The following is a 15,290-nucleotide window of genomic DNA, read 5'->3' as shown; positions in this document are numbered from 1 at the left end:
AATTTTGCACTCTTCTGATTCAACCACAACCTATGTGATCAAAGTTAGCAGCATCGACCGTTGCCTAGCTGTTCGGTATGGCCGGCACCTGATTCGCAATCAACAATCAACAATGAGCATGCCAAATCTAATCTAGATCGGCGAAATCCGTAAAGAACCTCATTGATCTCCCTTTTCCTAGAGCAGATCTGTGGATAGTTAATCACGACTCAGGCCTTTTCCGAACACTGCTAGCTAGGTCTTGCTACATTGACGGCTTCCCTCTCAGGAATGTCAACTATATGAGACTAGCGCTCCAGACCTTAGATTGGACGATCTGAAACACTCGCCCATGCACATGGGGCCAGCGCAAAGTTCGCTGAGAGGTTGAAAGAGTGGAAACAGTTGTTTCTCTATTCGACCCTGCTGAAGTTGTCTTTGGGTCAGGCATAACGGCAATGTTATCTTGAAACACCAGGTCAGCCTATCATCTCCGTTTCCCCCGTGTTTCCCTGCAGCTCACATATATCAGCCTCACTATAGCTGCGTTGTCAGCCTCCTCTCGTGACTTGTAACCTCCATCGCTAGTGGAGCACTGGGGTCACCAGTGGACGGGCTTTGGCTTCATATGTAGCTGAGGCTTCAAGCCACCAGGGATCTTGGTTGCACCGCCCTGCACATGGTCTGGGCCAGATTAGAGGCATGAGACGAGGTGACGAACCGACCTTTAATTACCTTGTGATATCTGCAGGAGACCATCATGGCCCAGCCAGCTGGTTTCGCTGCCAAAAACTGGCCCAACAAGGCCCCCCGACCCCATGCGGCTAGAGGAGGACGACTGTCAACCTTATTTAACCTCCCAGTTGAAGGTTCACGGAGACAATGGCTCCAGCTTGCTGTATTATGCTTTGTGTTGCTCCCCATCAACCTATATACCATCTGCCATTTCTTCCCTTGGAGCCCTGATTCCTCCTTGGACTCTCAGCCTACTCGAGGTTTACACCGGGGTGAAGTGCTTCCAACCCTCCAGCTGAGGATAATACTCGTGATCTCCAACATGGTTTCCACAAGATGGGGTGGTCTTGCGGCTCGGGGCGTCTTTCTTGTCTCTTCCCACTTTGTCCAGAGAGCAGACAAGGCCATATACAGCAGCAACACCGTTACAGCCGTCAACACGCTTCAGGGTTGGTACAATACTGGACAGGGTCTCTGGGACACCGCCGGGTGGTGGAACAGCGCCAACTGCCTGACGGTGCTCGCCGACTTTGCCACCCTAGACGGCATTGACGCGAACACATTGGACATTGCCGGCATCATTTCCAACACCTTTACCAATGCACAGAAGACCCCCATGGCTGTTCAAAAGTCCATGTCGTCCACGGGCATGATACAGTCGACCTACACTGTGACGAGCACTGAGACGCGGTCTGGTCTTGCTACGCGGGGCTTTGAGGGCTTCCTCAACGACTTCTATGACGACGAAGGTTGGTGGGCCTTGGCGCTGGTCCGGTCGTGGGATCTGGTCCACGATGACAGATACCTGGACATGGCGCAGCTCATCTTTGAGGACATGAAGAACGGGACAGACGACGTCTGCGGTGGCGGTATCTGGTGGAGCAGGGAGCGGGCCTACAAGAATGCCATCGCCAACGGGCTGTACCTCAGCCTCGCAGCCAGCCTCGCAAACCGCGTCACCAGCAACCAGGGCTACTTCCTGGACATCGCCAAGGAGGAGTGGGCGTGGTTCAAGAACAGCGGCATGATCAACAAGAACAACCACATCAACGACGGCCTGACCATCAGAGCCGACGGCACGTGCGTCAACAACGGCATGAACACGTGGTCATACAACCAAGGCGTCGTGCTGGGCGGCCTGGTCGAGCTCGCCAAGGCCACGGGCGACCCGTCGTACCTGTCCGAGGCCGAGGCCCTCGCCATGGCGGCCATCTCGCTGCTCTCGGACGCCAACGGCATCATCCACGAGGCGGCGTGCGAGCCCAAGTGCGGCCCCGACGCCAGCCAGTTCAAGGGCATCTTCGTCCGGAACCTGGGCTACCTGCAGCGGGCGGCGCCGCAGGACGCCTACAAAGTCAGCATCCTCAAGAACGCCGACTCGATCTGGGCAACCGCCCGGAACCCCGCGGGTGGCAGGATCGGCGTCGTCTGGTCTGGTCCCTACGATGTCGGTAGCGGACCCACGGCGGCAACGCACAGCTCCGCCATGGATGCCTTGGTTGCCGCGATTGGGGCTGCGTGATCGTGCGTCGCTGATAGTCGCGGGGCGGAGCTCGATTTGCTGTGCTGTCACTGGGTTCGGGGAGAGGCTGAGTTTACTGGGCCGGGGAGCTCATGGGGTGGTCGCACATGGAAGGGCGTTTCTCTTTGGTAGTAAATGTGGCGACCCGGTGACTTGATGCGTAACCGGGAATAGAAGGCATTTGATGCGGAAATATTGGTACTATACATACCTCATAGACGCCACGGACGCGTAGATACAGCACATGTCAATTTACATAAACCTTGGTATTTCCTTGCCGCTTGAATAAAATTGATTGATGTTGTGGAGTACCCCCCCCCCCAAAAAAAACGGAATTTCCTTGGGGGTTGTTTTTGACAGGATTCTGAAGAGCCTGGGATGAAATGATACAATGATATAAGCTTGCCTGGTGAGAAGCCGAAAGAAGGCAAGCAATATTTATGGTATATATGAGATTGAGATTCGAGTGAGAGAGATACCGCAGTATTGTTCTTGATATTCGTGTTGTTCTCGAAATCGAGAAAGCTTGGCTGCCTAGAGGTCCCGTGTTTGGCTGGCTGCAGGAGCCGGGATTGCTGGCGAAACTCGCAACAAGCACAGAGCCTGCGACTCCATCAAGCCCAAGGACCTTCCAGCTACCACTTTCGTGAATGAGCAATTTGGCTTTTCGATCGGCCATCGCATGTGATGTTGAGTTTCCCGTAAACCATTTCGGTTGTCTGCTTCTCGTTGATTTCTTTGCTGCCCGCAATTTCGGCGAGCGACTACGGCAAGCGACACAAACATGGACGCACCCGAGGAGGACCAAGATATCAAGCTCCAAAGGATCTCGAGCGACCTGATTGAGGACTTTGATCGGTCTCTTCTACCGTATCTACGCAAGTCCGATGGCTCTGGGGGAACAATCGTCAGAAGGCGAGTGCGCTCTCGTGAGACGGGCCGGTTGGTTTCCACGGTGTGTATGGCCCACAACCCAGCCCTGGGGGACTTTGGAAGTTTCGAGCTGATCAGTGAGCTCTCTTTTATTTCAAGCTGCTGGACCCGTTCCAGGAACTACCACAGCTTCTGGACCCGCAGCTACCGAAATGGCTGCCCGTCTTGGCCGAGAGCTTTCTTGAGTATCTCCAGACCCGCAGGCGCTCCAAGCCCCTGTCAACGCGTTCGGATCTCTTGATGCCCTTGTCTGCCGGCATCTGCAGGATACTGTACACCTTCTGCAAGATCCGCGGCGAGAAGGTCGTCGTTCGCTTCCTTAACAATGAGACCAGATATCTCGACGTCTTATTATCCGCCCTGGAAGATTCCGAGCGGAAGATAGATCCCGCCGCCGTCGAGTGGACGTGGGAGCAGCGGTACGTCGTGCTGCTCTGGCTCTCGCATCTCTTCCTGGCCCCTTTCGACCTGGCGACCATCTCGTCTGTCGACGTTGACGAGGAGGAACTGCCAGCCATTCCCGGATTCCAGTGGCCCGCCAATCTCCCGGCCATTACCGTCAGGATATTGCCTCTGGCTATCAAGTACTTGGCGTCCCCGGGCAAGGAGAGAGATGCAGCGAAGGCCCTGCTTGTACGGGTGGCAATGCGACGGGATATGCAAGACCTCGGCGTCCTGGACGCCCTGGTGCAGTGGGCTCTTGCTTCCCTTCGTCTCCAGAAGGACATTGCGTCCCAGACGTCTTATTACCACATAGGCGTGCTCTCCTTCCTTGCCGGCATCTTGGCTTCCTCGGCCAACACGTCGGATATGGACAAGTACTTGTTTAAAATCTTCGAGGCCGCTCACGCTGCCTCGTCCGACTCGGTCGGCGCCATAACCTCGTCGGCCCTGGCAAGAAAGACGCTAATTAAGGTCATGCGCTCCATCACTGTCCTGGTACTACGGAATCAACAACTGGACATGGCCGGGACCGAGCTGGTCGAGACTACCATCGGCCACCTGCTGGAACGTCTCGCTGACAATGACACGCCAGTGCGTTTGGCGGCCAGTAAAGCCTTGAGCGTGACCACCCTGAAGTTAGATATGGAGATGGCGTCACAGGTCGTTGAGGCAGTCCTGGAATCCCTGAGTCGGAATGTGTTGTGGACGCAAAACCCTACGAATCCGTCCGCGGCGCCGACCAGAGACCTCAGCGCGGTTGACCCCCTGGAATGGCACGGTCTGATGCTAACACTGTCTCATCTACTCTATCGACGATCTCCACCGGCGGAGAAGCTGTCGGATATCATTCAAGCCCTGTTGATGGGCCTGTCGTTTGAGCAGAGGAGCTCCTCCGGAAACACGGTTGGAACTAATGTCAGGGATGCATCATGCTTCGGCATATGGGCCATTGCTAGGCGATACACTACGAAGGAGCTGCTGGCCGTGCCCACCAAGTCTATTTCGGCGGCCAGGCATCACCCTGCCCAATCCTCCGTCCTGCAGATCCTCGCCACGGAGCTTATCGTGACCGCATCGCTGGATCCGGCCGGGAACATCAGGCGAGGTTCCTCGGCAGCGCTGCAAGAACTAATCGGCAGGCATCCCGATGTCGCCGAGAAGGGCATCTGGGTGGTCCAGACGGTAGATTATCACGCCGTGGCGCTGCGGGCGAGAGCCATACAACAAGTGGCCCTGGAAGCCACCAGACTAGCCGCCCAGTACGGTGAGGCGATGCTGGAGGCTCTACTGTCCTGGAGGGGTATTGGAGATGTTGAACCCGCCGCCCGCAGGGTCGCCGCGGCATCATTTGGGGTCGTTGCGGCCGAACTTGTCGTTTCATCCCCCGACCCGGTGCAACAGCTGAGCGGTACTATTGAAGTTGTCCTTCAGCGCCTCCGGCTCCTGCAACATCGGCAAGTCGAGGAACGTCATGGACTCCTACTCGCCTTTGCAGCTGTCCTGGACCATTTTCCGGCACTGATGGATCCGGCCGAGGGCAGGAAACCGCCATCTGGCGCCACGATGGATGGTCTATTACGGCAGGTGATGGGCTCCCTGGAAGGGATTCTCACTGACTGCAAAACCAAAACCCACCGGCGGCCCGAGCTTGTCGCCGAGGCAGCAAGCCGTCTCGTGGTCTCATCATTCCCGCTGTTCCAGGCTGCAATGCTGGGCCCAAATGGTGAGACCGAGAGCCTGCCTTCAGTAAACATCCTGCCCGGCCCTGTCTTCGTCTCTTCAACGACAGGCACCCAGCGCTTTTCGGACATGGTATCGGCCCTGGACTCGGTAGGCGAGTCGAGACGCCACCGCATTCGCACTCTGGTACCTCTCATCAGCTCCAACCTGAGCGAGTGGATGAAACGGTCAGAGCACGAGAACATCGTGGCGACATCCCAAACGGGGCTGGTGTTCCTGTCCGTGTGCGAACCAGACGTTCGGGAGGAGACAATTCGGAGATGGGCCGAAGCTGTCAGGCTCGTTCCGACGTCTCGTACGGGATCCGTCGGAGGGCAGTTTGCAGCACTGGTCAAGGCTTACCCGACCGTGTCGACTCTCAATCTCCACCAGCCAGAGGACAGCGCCTTGATCTGCAATGCCATCCTCGAGCGGTGGGCGGGCGACAAGGACATAGATACCCGCGTGTCCATCCTCCAGAGCCTGACGCAGAGCGCCATGCTGAAGCAGAACGCTGTCGACTTCCTTGGCCTCGTAGAAGAGGGCCTGGACGACTACACGACGGATGCTAGAGGCGACGTTGGCTCACACGTACGACTACAGGCGATAAGAGCCACGGGATCACTCTGGCAGACCCTGCACGACGAACAACAACAGCCCGAGGGCCTCCAAACCCTAGTATCTAGCAGCCTCTTCCTGAGGATCCTGCGTCTGGCCGCGGAGAAGCTCGACAGAGTGAGAGTAGAGGCGCAGACCACATTGGCACTGGCATTGGGTCCAGAGTAAGAGACACACACTCACCTTCCTTGTGCACACATTCGACTAACATACCCCCACCAGCCACGCCGCACGTCTCAGCAGGCTGACCTTCTCCTCGCGGGCCTACTTCCGCTTCCTCCTCGACCTGCTTTCCAACGACTGGCTGCACCCGGCCGTCTCAGCCACGGCCAAGGCCGACCCGGACCGGTGGATGGGCGAGCTGATGGCGGGCTACGTGTCGTCGGCCGACACGGGCAACGAGGACCTCGTGATAGCCAGCCGGGCGGCCCTCACCGACTTCTGCGACGACGACGACGACGGCGGCGGGGGCGGGTCCCCGGCGTCCCGGGACGCCGTGTGCGCGGCGCTGGCGCGCAACCTCGGGTGGCGGCGGCGGGGCGCCCTGGAGGACCGCGTCGTCGTGCCGTCGCTGGAGATGGTGGCGTTCCTCGCGCGCGCCGGCGTGCTCGCGCGGTGCGGGCCCGCCGTCGTCGACCGCGCGGCGCTGTGCCTCGGCGCGCAGAGGGCGTGCTACAAGACGGGCAACGTGCGCAAGATCGAGGCCTGCATCAGGGTCTACGGCGCCGTGGCCGCGCTGGCGGGTGGCGGCCCGGGGTCGGGGGAGCCGAGGAGCGACGGCGACGGCGGTAGGCAGGCGAGGCGCCGGCTTGGGGCGCTGCTCTTCCACCCCTGGCCGCGGGTTAGGGCCATGGTGATTGATGAGCTGTGGGGTCTCATCTCCGGAGTTGGCCACGTGCGGGCAGAGAGGCTCAAGGGTGTCGACTGGGGCAGGGCCGAGAAAGGGGCTATCAAGGAGTTGGTCGAGGCCCTGGACTTGGCATAACGCGATTGTCTGCCCACAAATTTGCTGGGCTGTAGGTTGTGGGTCAGGTTGGAGATCTAGACCTACCTCGGTTTCCCTCCGTCTATTGCAGTTGTCCAAGATCAGCATCACATGTGGATTACCCTGCCTATCTGTGTGTACTATGTAGGTAGGTGATTATATACCTATTTTCTAGCAAACTTCTTCCAACTTGACAGACCTGGCACAATACTCTTCGCCCTGACAAGCTGCGTCAAATATGTTATCCTAGCAACTAAAATGCACATCTTGTGTCCTCTGTGGTAAGCCTACCCTTGTCAGGCTGCTTCTGCTGACAGGGGAGCCAGGTTCACGCCAAGATCTTCCCTGGTAAGTTCCAAATGTGGCCACGTGCGTTGCCACGTAAAGAGCAGGGGCTTAAGTCCGTATCTGTACATGAGGCCAAATGTGGCTTGCGCGCCTGCCTTACCTAGTCTTAGGGCAAGGAAGCTCGTCATCATCTGTCTACGGGCCGCTGTTGTGGGCGGGAAAATGGCGATCGTTGTGCACTCCCCCTGAGGCATAAGATTGAAATTCGAGCGAGTTGGTGAGGTGCGGACTCATTTTCGGCTTCTCTCCCGGACTATTATTACTAACAACTAACAGATATGGGACTCTTCGACAATTGTCAGACGATATCATGAGAATCATGAATTAACACCTCGTGACCAGCCCACCCCCCAGTCACATCCTGGCAGGGATCGCGGACGAAAACGGTTGCTCTGGGCCGAAACTTTAGCCACCAAAGGAGGTTGGCGCCAGGCTGATGATTTTGTTGGCTCAACTCTCTCAAGCTCCAAAAGCACAGTTGAGTTGACTTGGTTGCCCATCGGAGGTACCAGACCGGTACATGCGCAGTAAATCACAGCAGAGTGCGGCCAGCTCGCCAGTTCTTGAGGGGGAGGAGCATGCGACTGGCCAGCGGTTCCAGATTGTTCGCCCTCTTTATGTTGCAGTGGGAACGGACTTGTCGACCTGCTTCGTCAGTCTCTTGGCTTGCTGCCCGGAACTGCATTCCTGTTTGAACGGTCCGGGATCAGCGGCCAATAGACGACGGCACATTGCGGTAGCCCTCGCATGCGCCCAACCAACAGCGTAGTATAATCCCACTTTAATCATGCGGCCCGTTGCAGCACTTCTAAATCAGATCTATCGTCCATCATCCGTCCTCCAACGTCCTTCCGAAAGTCATCGGTCAAGCCCGCTCCTCAGGTACAAACTTGGTTGTCAGTCTGTGCCTGTTTTATTTTCTTTGTTCTTACAACTCCATTACATTACACCGCAGCGACGTACGAGTATAATCCCGCTCGGGAGCACGGCACCAACGGATCTCGTAAAGCATCGAATCAAACCCGTTCGAGGCGCCCTTTTGAGAGCCCGCGGGTGATCCTCCTGTTGCACAGAAGAGAGTTGGAAGTATCAACACTCGATGTAATTGACCATGCCGTCAGTCATGTGGTCCTACCTAGATTGCGCACCAGCCGCCAAGCGGTACGATTCCTAAGCTGACGGGCGTCTCGCAGCTGGCCTTGCATTTCCTATATTCAGGTGGGCGTCATCGTGCTTGAGGGCTACTTTGCAGTCTCTAGAGGTAGGTATCTTAATATTGCTCGTGGCGGCCCTCGTGGGAAAGCCCTATTTCGGGGGAAACAGCTGCTCACTCACTCACTGCTCGACATGGTGTAGAGGTAGCGGCATAGGTTTTTGATTATCTTTCAAAACCCAAAGTCTCCATGTCCAACACGCCTGCCGGTTAGGGGGGAGTATTCCGTAGAGACGGCTAGGGTTGGCATTGCGCAAGTCGCAACTCAACCCCAAATGCGTTTGTTGATGCCGCAGCGAGAAGGGAGTGGGAGAATGGAAAGTGACTGGTGTGGTGGGGTGAAAGTGACCACACTTGTACCCCCCTAGTCTCTGCAGCCCTTTCGGATCTCGCCCCGTCTTTGTCACTACCTGTACTTTCAGGTTGTACTTATGCAATCATTGCACTTCCTTCTTTAAGCACAGCGCTTAGGTGGTTCGGCTGTTTACCAACCTCCAACTGCCTCAGTTCAGTAAGAGCTCGCAGATCGAAGATGAACAGGGCCAGAGTTAGTCGTGTGATGCCGCAGACATTGCAACGGATTGCAGAGGGATTGGATGATCAAAACTGTTGAATTGAACCTTTGGATACGACCTGCTGCTGCAGTGGTGGCCAGCGGCCGCCAGTGCAGAAGCGAAGAAGTGCATATGAAAATGGACCAGTGCGGAGTACCTCCCTAGGTAAGTCGCAGAGTAGGTACTTTATACAAACATATGTGCTCTTGCGAACTGGATGTGGGATGTGGGATAGGCGTGATGTCGACAACCTTTTAAGTTAAGGTTAAAAGTAGGCACAGGCCGGAAGGCCTTGAACATGCAAATCCATCTGGACTAATGTCTGTTTCCAGACAGCCCCAAACTCAACCGTCGACACAAATAATCAAAAGTTAAGGTATATTTATTGGATTGTTATCTTGGGAGCTGTAATGCTCCGGACGGAACCCCCGGGCTTATTCTGTCGATCTCCCTGCTAGCGGAGGCAGGTAGTAATTGGTACCTCTGGTTGGACTGACCAGTACACTGTATCCCGTATACGTATTCCGTAAGGTAACTTAATAATGTGCGTTAGAAATATCTGGACGGGAGAGCATCCGCTGCCACACACACTCAAATCCTTTTGCTTCCCCCACGTAGTGGACACTAGGTACGGATGTACACTTGAATGAACCTGTCACTTTTCAAAGCCCACAACTCCATCAGCTTATTATTAGTTAGCAGGGAGCTTGTCTACTAGCCGTCGATCAAACCCTTGGAGGAAATTCCGGTCACCAATCAAGCCCACAGCCTGGGAAACATCAAGGGTGGGTGACCTATTTTTCCCGTCCATCTCCATGTCTCCACGCTTTGTTGTTTCTTTTTTCTAATAACTTCGAAGCTACCCCATCCAATTCCAGCTCAGGCGCCGAAGCTTCCCGTGCAGCCTCGAGCCGTCACATCTGTCGCCAATTTGACCTTTTTACGGGCCTTTGAAATCTATCTACCATGTTTGCTTGTTCCTGAGACCTTGGACGGCGCTGCGAAGCATTCCCGTTTATCTCGTCTCCGTTTTCCATTTCTCCTCCCTCAACCTCCCTTATCGATCCCGCTCCCGCCTCGCGACCATCTCAACACTCGGGCAACCTACCTTCCCCCTTTTCCCGTCCTCTGGTCACCTTTCTAGCAGTGCAGAATAGGTCCACTCCAGTGCCGGTGGCGGATCGCGCCTCCGCCTTCCCTGGCCCATCATTACGCCCAAGACGGCTTCTTTTCGACGAGCGGGCGACGACCAAGAGGCGGCATTGGAGGAGAATCTCACCATGGACGCTCTCAAGAACCTAGTCACCAACATCCCCGACTGGCTCAAGCGACTCGACGAGCTTAATGGCCAGATCGAGCAGCGCCAGCAGGAGCTGTCCCAGGTGACGGACAGGAGTAGTGGGGCATCCGGTGGCGATTCCCGACCTGCCCGATCGATGAAGAACCGCGGCTCAACCGAGTCGCTGAAGCCTCGAGACGAGCCTGAGGCGCACCCCGGCGGCCCGCCGCCGCCGCTCCAAAACCCCGCCGCGCCGACGTCGAACCCGCTGGACACGTCGGCTGCCGCCGGCACCCAACAGCAAACCACCCCCTCCGACGCCCAACCGCCGTCTAGCCCGGCCGGTTCCAACACCCCCTCGGCACTTCAGCGGCAAACCAACCAGGTGAAAGCAGCTGGGCAGGCGCGGGCTCGCGCCACACTGCGGAAGCGGCAGCGGACCGAGTCGGTCATCTCGGCCGAGGGTGCGACTCCCAAGTACCGCACGCGCAGCATGATCATCGTGTATTACGACAGCTATGTGCAGAGCTTCTTCGAGGAACTGGTAAAGTTTGTCAGCGCGTCACGGAACATGATGCGCAAGGCCAAGATGGCAGCCAAGGTCGCGCAGATCAAGCGCCTGGCAGAGCTGGAGATGCCGGACGAGGACGAGGACGAGGACGGGCAGGAGGACCAGATCTACACCGTGGGGACAGCCGCCAAGGGGATGCGTGTGGACCGCCCAGACGCGCCGGCCGCAGGCCATGCTGGTGGCGGTGCGCCGCAGATGTCGACAACCATTGCACCTGAGGCTCCGCTCGAGGCTTCTCTGATCCCCGAAGGAGACGACGAAGATGGTGCGGCAGAACTTCCGGCCCTGCGCTATGTCAGCACGCGGCGGATGCAGACCATCAGCCGGCAACCGAACGTCCCGATGACGGCTACCGGACGGCAACTGCACGCTCCAGGGACCAAATCTGGCTTCGGAAGCAGAGGCTCTTATGGAGCCGCAGACCAGGGCCGTGACGTCTATGATGAGCTAGATAAGGGGCTCGAGCATGTCCAAGGCACGTGCGAGCATGCTGCCCACCAATTTTTACGTGACGGCGACTGCACCGATGAGGTCACCAAGATCCAGCGCTGGCTCGGCGAGACCAAGGAACTGGCCGTCAAGGAGATGGAGAGGGCCCAAAAGGAGGGACGTGACGCGCAGAAGGCGTCTGAAGACCCCATGAAGGGGAGGAGTTTTCGGCCCCCCAACATGCGCCGCGACCACGCCGGAAGCTCTTCGGCCAAGGAAGCCAGCAATGAGCTCGAGGTAGACGAGGCGATTGACGACATGGATGAAGAGATGACTATGCCAAAGCTGGTGTACAAGAGTACGCGCATGATGCGATGACCAGACGAAGCTCTGTAAAGCGACCAATGATCGGGAGGGTTATGCACATGGGTCACGGCTCGATTCGGCCAGGCCTTCACTCGGGAGGCTACTACGAACATTCACGCCCCCTCGAGGAGGTATAGGCACGATCCCAGGAGGCGAATACGGTATATTCCAGTCCCTCGTGCCAGCAAAACACCATGTGAATCTCCGGTGCTGGGGCTGCTCGACTGTCGGTTGTCAGGCGGAAACTAAAATGGACGATGGAAAGAGAAGGCTGCACTTTCAGGAGCGAGACAACTATCTATCTGGTTCCTCCCACTGTGGAGAGTTAAGAAGACGGATTACTTTGGGTCGGGGGTTCATTGGTGGAATATATACCCCTGGACGGAACATCGCGCGAACCAAACGAGGTGCCTATTTATCTGCCCGGGCGTCGTTGAGTCCTCTGTTTTCGGCCAACTTTGAATCTCGGCATAGCACCGGAGTACAACAAAGGCAAATTTTTTGGATACAGCTTTTAAAAGAGAGGCATTTTTGGGCAGAGCAACGGCCGGGATATCGCGCCGGGACGAAACAAGTTATCTACGATGGAAAAGAAAAAGAAAAAGACCATGGAAGGGGCGGGAGTCGAGCTGCTTTCTGCGACGGATCATGATTTTCGGTTCCAAGGGGCTCCCAAGCATTCGCTGATGTACTGGTTGGGGACACATGCGCTCGTGAGCATATAAAAAGTTGACACCTCCAGCAATGCGGTTGGAAGGATGCTAGCATTTCCAGGGTTTCGGTGTATGGAGAATCGGGCAAGGGAATTTTGGACATTGAGTTACTGATACCTACCTACCTTACGTACCTCCGTATAATATCACACTCTTTAATTATTGATCTACTCAGACTCCATCTGTGGCCCCCCACCCTTCTGAGGTATCTCCTTATGCGCTTGGCAGCCGCCCTTTGCTCTGCATGAAAGCTGTCCTTGATCCTATCCATCCCAGAGCAAGCAGCAGGGGGTGCCATCCTCAACACCTGGCCGGCCTGCCTCGGCCTCATAGTAAATGAGTGGCGTCGAGGCATGGCGATCGGCCTCTGGCATTGCCAGTCACAGACACCGAGCGCAGGGGCATCGTGGGATGAGGATGGGAAAATGGCCAGATGTCGCTTCCACTAACACCTCCATCCCACGAGATATTCCGAGATACGTCCGTCCACTTTTGCTGACGTCCTAGTCGCCCAACCTCCGAGACGGCGAGCCATTGCTTCGTAGAATTTCGCCCGACTGGCCGACTCATCGTCTCTACCGGATGCCTCTCGGCACTGAGGCAGCTGCCAGGACCTCTAATCCTATAGGGCTAGCTTAGGCTAGATCTTGGTGAAGCCCTATCTAGTCAACACCCCATTCCCGATACGGCAGCGCCATAAGCTACCCAAATCTTGGCGCAATCTACCGCGTGTACCACAACGGGCTTCATTCCGCACTACACGAGTGCACGTGGGAGGCATCTTCATAGGCGCTTCTCTGGATGAAGCTGTCTTCTGCCGTCATATCATTTCACGCCCCCCACCCCTCTTTTCCCTTTCCCTACGCCGGCATACTCCGGTCCGATGGCTGGCTTTGGGGGATGTACAACATGCCCGGGCCCCGCCATCCTCGCCGGCCCGGGTTCCTTCCGGTGATTCTGTTTGTAGTTCCGTACCGGTACCGGGGTACCTGGCAGTACATTCCATTGGATGTCACCATCTGATAACTTTTGACGACCAACAACCTAATGATAAGTGCCGCGCCGCAAGTAGGTTGGATCTACACTACACTGACACCAATTGGGGTGAACTTGGGGTGAACTTCTGGCTTTAAAGTTAAGGGGGTGAGCCAATGCGCCTGCATTGAAAGGTGGCGAGGCAACACATTTGCAAGGTTGCAACCTGTCCCATGGTAGGCTCCTCCTGGACGTGTAACCTTAGACGGCGCCGACGAGGTCGGCCCGTAGACCAGACCTCAATCAAGGGCGGCGGCGCCGTGCCTGACGCAGGAGAAAGATGTGGTCGCCGCCGGTCGTCTGCGTTGGCATGCAAAAGCCGGTAGCAGCATATTTCCGGCTGCAGGATGGCAGCGTTGGGGTTCTCGAGGCAAAGGCGAGTCTGTAATAGTAAGCATTTAGATAATCTGCTCTCTACCTGTATATACTAGAGTAGGTACGGCTAGATATTTATGTCATATGTAATATATAAATTATTGCAATGATGTCGCGAGAGAGAGACTGTTAAAAGTTACCTGCTACAGAGGAAGTTGGAGAAAGGTGTGTCAAACAACCTATGCCACTAAGCAAGCCGGGACTAGCAGCGACGATCCCTGTAAGGCGCGGGGCATTCAAGAGCGATGAGAAACAACGCCAATCAATTTACCTTATCACCCACCACGGATCCAACAATTCGCAACCCCTCGCCTTTAAGATAAGAGCGAGTGTGTCGCCGTAATGTCTGCAAGCGCAACCAACGCAGAGGCGCTCGTGCCCAAGTTCAGGTTCGAGCGCCTGCTAAACCAAGGCAGGTCAAGCCAAACCCAATGACGGCATTTCCAAATCCCTCTCTGGATAGTCGCGAATGACCGACTGACCGCGCCCGGCCTTATCTAGACCAAGCCGGCCGCCGGAGCTCTCTATATGGCACGATAGACTCGCAACCCGCCCTGCTGGTGCTTGAACGGGCGCCCTTCCCGGCGTCGGCCGACTACCTCGGCTCGGTCTCGGGCAGCCTCCGCGCGCTCAAGAACCTCGGCGCCAACGACATCTACCACTGGTACCTCGCCAACGGCGGGCCGATCGACCGCCCCGAGGGCGACGGCGACGGCGACGACCCGTTCGCCGACCTGAAGATCAACCTGATCTACCCGTGCACCGAGCAGCACGTCAAGAAGTACAGCAGGCAGGGTGTCCGCTTCGTGACCGAGACGCCCGCCATCTACCGGGACCACGTGCGGCCGTTTATGCAGGCCCGGCGGGAGGCCGGGCGGCTGAACTGGGTGTTCAACATCATCGAGGGGCGCAAGGAGCAGGAGGACGTCATCTACCGCACGCCGTTCGGCGAGGACCCGGCCGACGAGGGGTTCCTGCTGCTCCCGGACCTGAACTGGGACCGCAAGACGCTGGACGCGCTGCACCTGCTGGGCATCGTGGAGCGGCGGGACATATGGAGCCTGCGGGACCTGCGAAAGAGGCACGTCCCCTGGCTGCGGCACATGAGGGCCAAGTTCGTCGAGGCCACCACAAAGGTGTACCCCGCCGTCGAGGAGGACCAGCTGAAGCTGTATGTCCACTACCAGCCGACGTACTACCACTTCCACATCCACATTGTGCACGTTCAGCTGGAGGCGGGCGCGACGCAGGCGACGGGAAAGGCGATCGGGCTGGACAGCATCATAGAGCGGCTCAGGGTCATGCAGGGGGATGAGGATGCGGGTATGGATGGCGTTTCATTAGGATATACACTGGGCGAGGCTAGCGAGCTGTGGACAGAGGTCTTCGAGCCACTCAAGAGGACCGGTACAGCTTCTCAATCGCGATGACCAGGTCGCTCACGGCCGGCCCAGTTGGGCAGTCCTTCCACT

At 56.9% G+C, this 15,290-nt stretch overlaps 3 protein-coding genes across 3 annotated transcripts; all 3 read left to right on the top strand.

The window, feature by feature from the left end:
• Positions 1-1,036: 1,036 nt before the first annotated feature.
• Positions 1,037-6,935, top strand: QBC33DRAFT_581889 (tubulin-folding cofactor d; the record flags this gene model as incomplete). Its single annotated transcript, XM_060431294.1, has 5 exons — positions 1,037-2,232; positions 3,011-3,191; positions 3,269-5,359; positions 5,411-6,114; positions 6,173-6,935. 5 exons carry the CDS (start codon positions 1,037-1,039, stop codon positions 6,933-6,935), a joined length of 4,935 nt encoding a protein of 1,644 aa, XP_060278487.1.
• Positions 6,936-10,330: 3,395 nt separating this feature from the next.
• On the top strand, positions 10,331-11,707 carry QBC33DRAFT_519732 (uncharacterized protein; the record flags this gene model as incomplete). Its single annotated transcript, XM_060426305.1, has 1 exon — positions 10,331-11,707. One exon carries the CDS (start codon positions 10,331-10,333, stop codon positions 11,705-11,707), a length of 1,377 nt encoding a protein of 458 aa, XP_060278486.1.
• Positions 11,708-14,160: 2,453 nt separating this feature from the next.
• On the top strand, positions 14,161-15,248 carry QBC33DRAFT_581888 (scavenger mRNA decapping enzyme; the record flags this gene model as incomplete). The annotated part of the gene is made up of 2 exons (XM_060431293.1): positions 14,161-14,230; positions 14,320-15,248. The coding sequence occupies 2 exons, from the start codon at positions 14,161-14,163 to the stop codon at positions 15,246-15,248; spliced, it is 999 nt and encodes a 332-aa protein (XP_060278485.1).
• Between the last annotated feature and the right edge of the window lie 42 nt (positions 15,249-15,290).

Source organism: Phialemonium atrogriseum (assembly GCF_030411735.1).
Source record: "Phialemonium atrogriseum strain 8032-3 unplaced genomic scaffold QBC33scaffold_44, whole genome shotgun sequence".
Lineage (NCBI taxonomy): Eukaryota > Fungi > Ascomycota > Sordariomycetes > Cephalothecales > Cephalothecaceae > Phialemonium > Phialemonium atrogriseum.
This window is presented reverse-complemented; position numbering and strand designations above follow the sequence as displayed.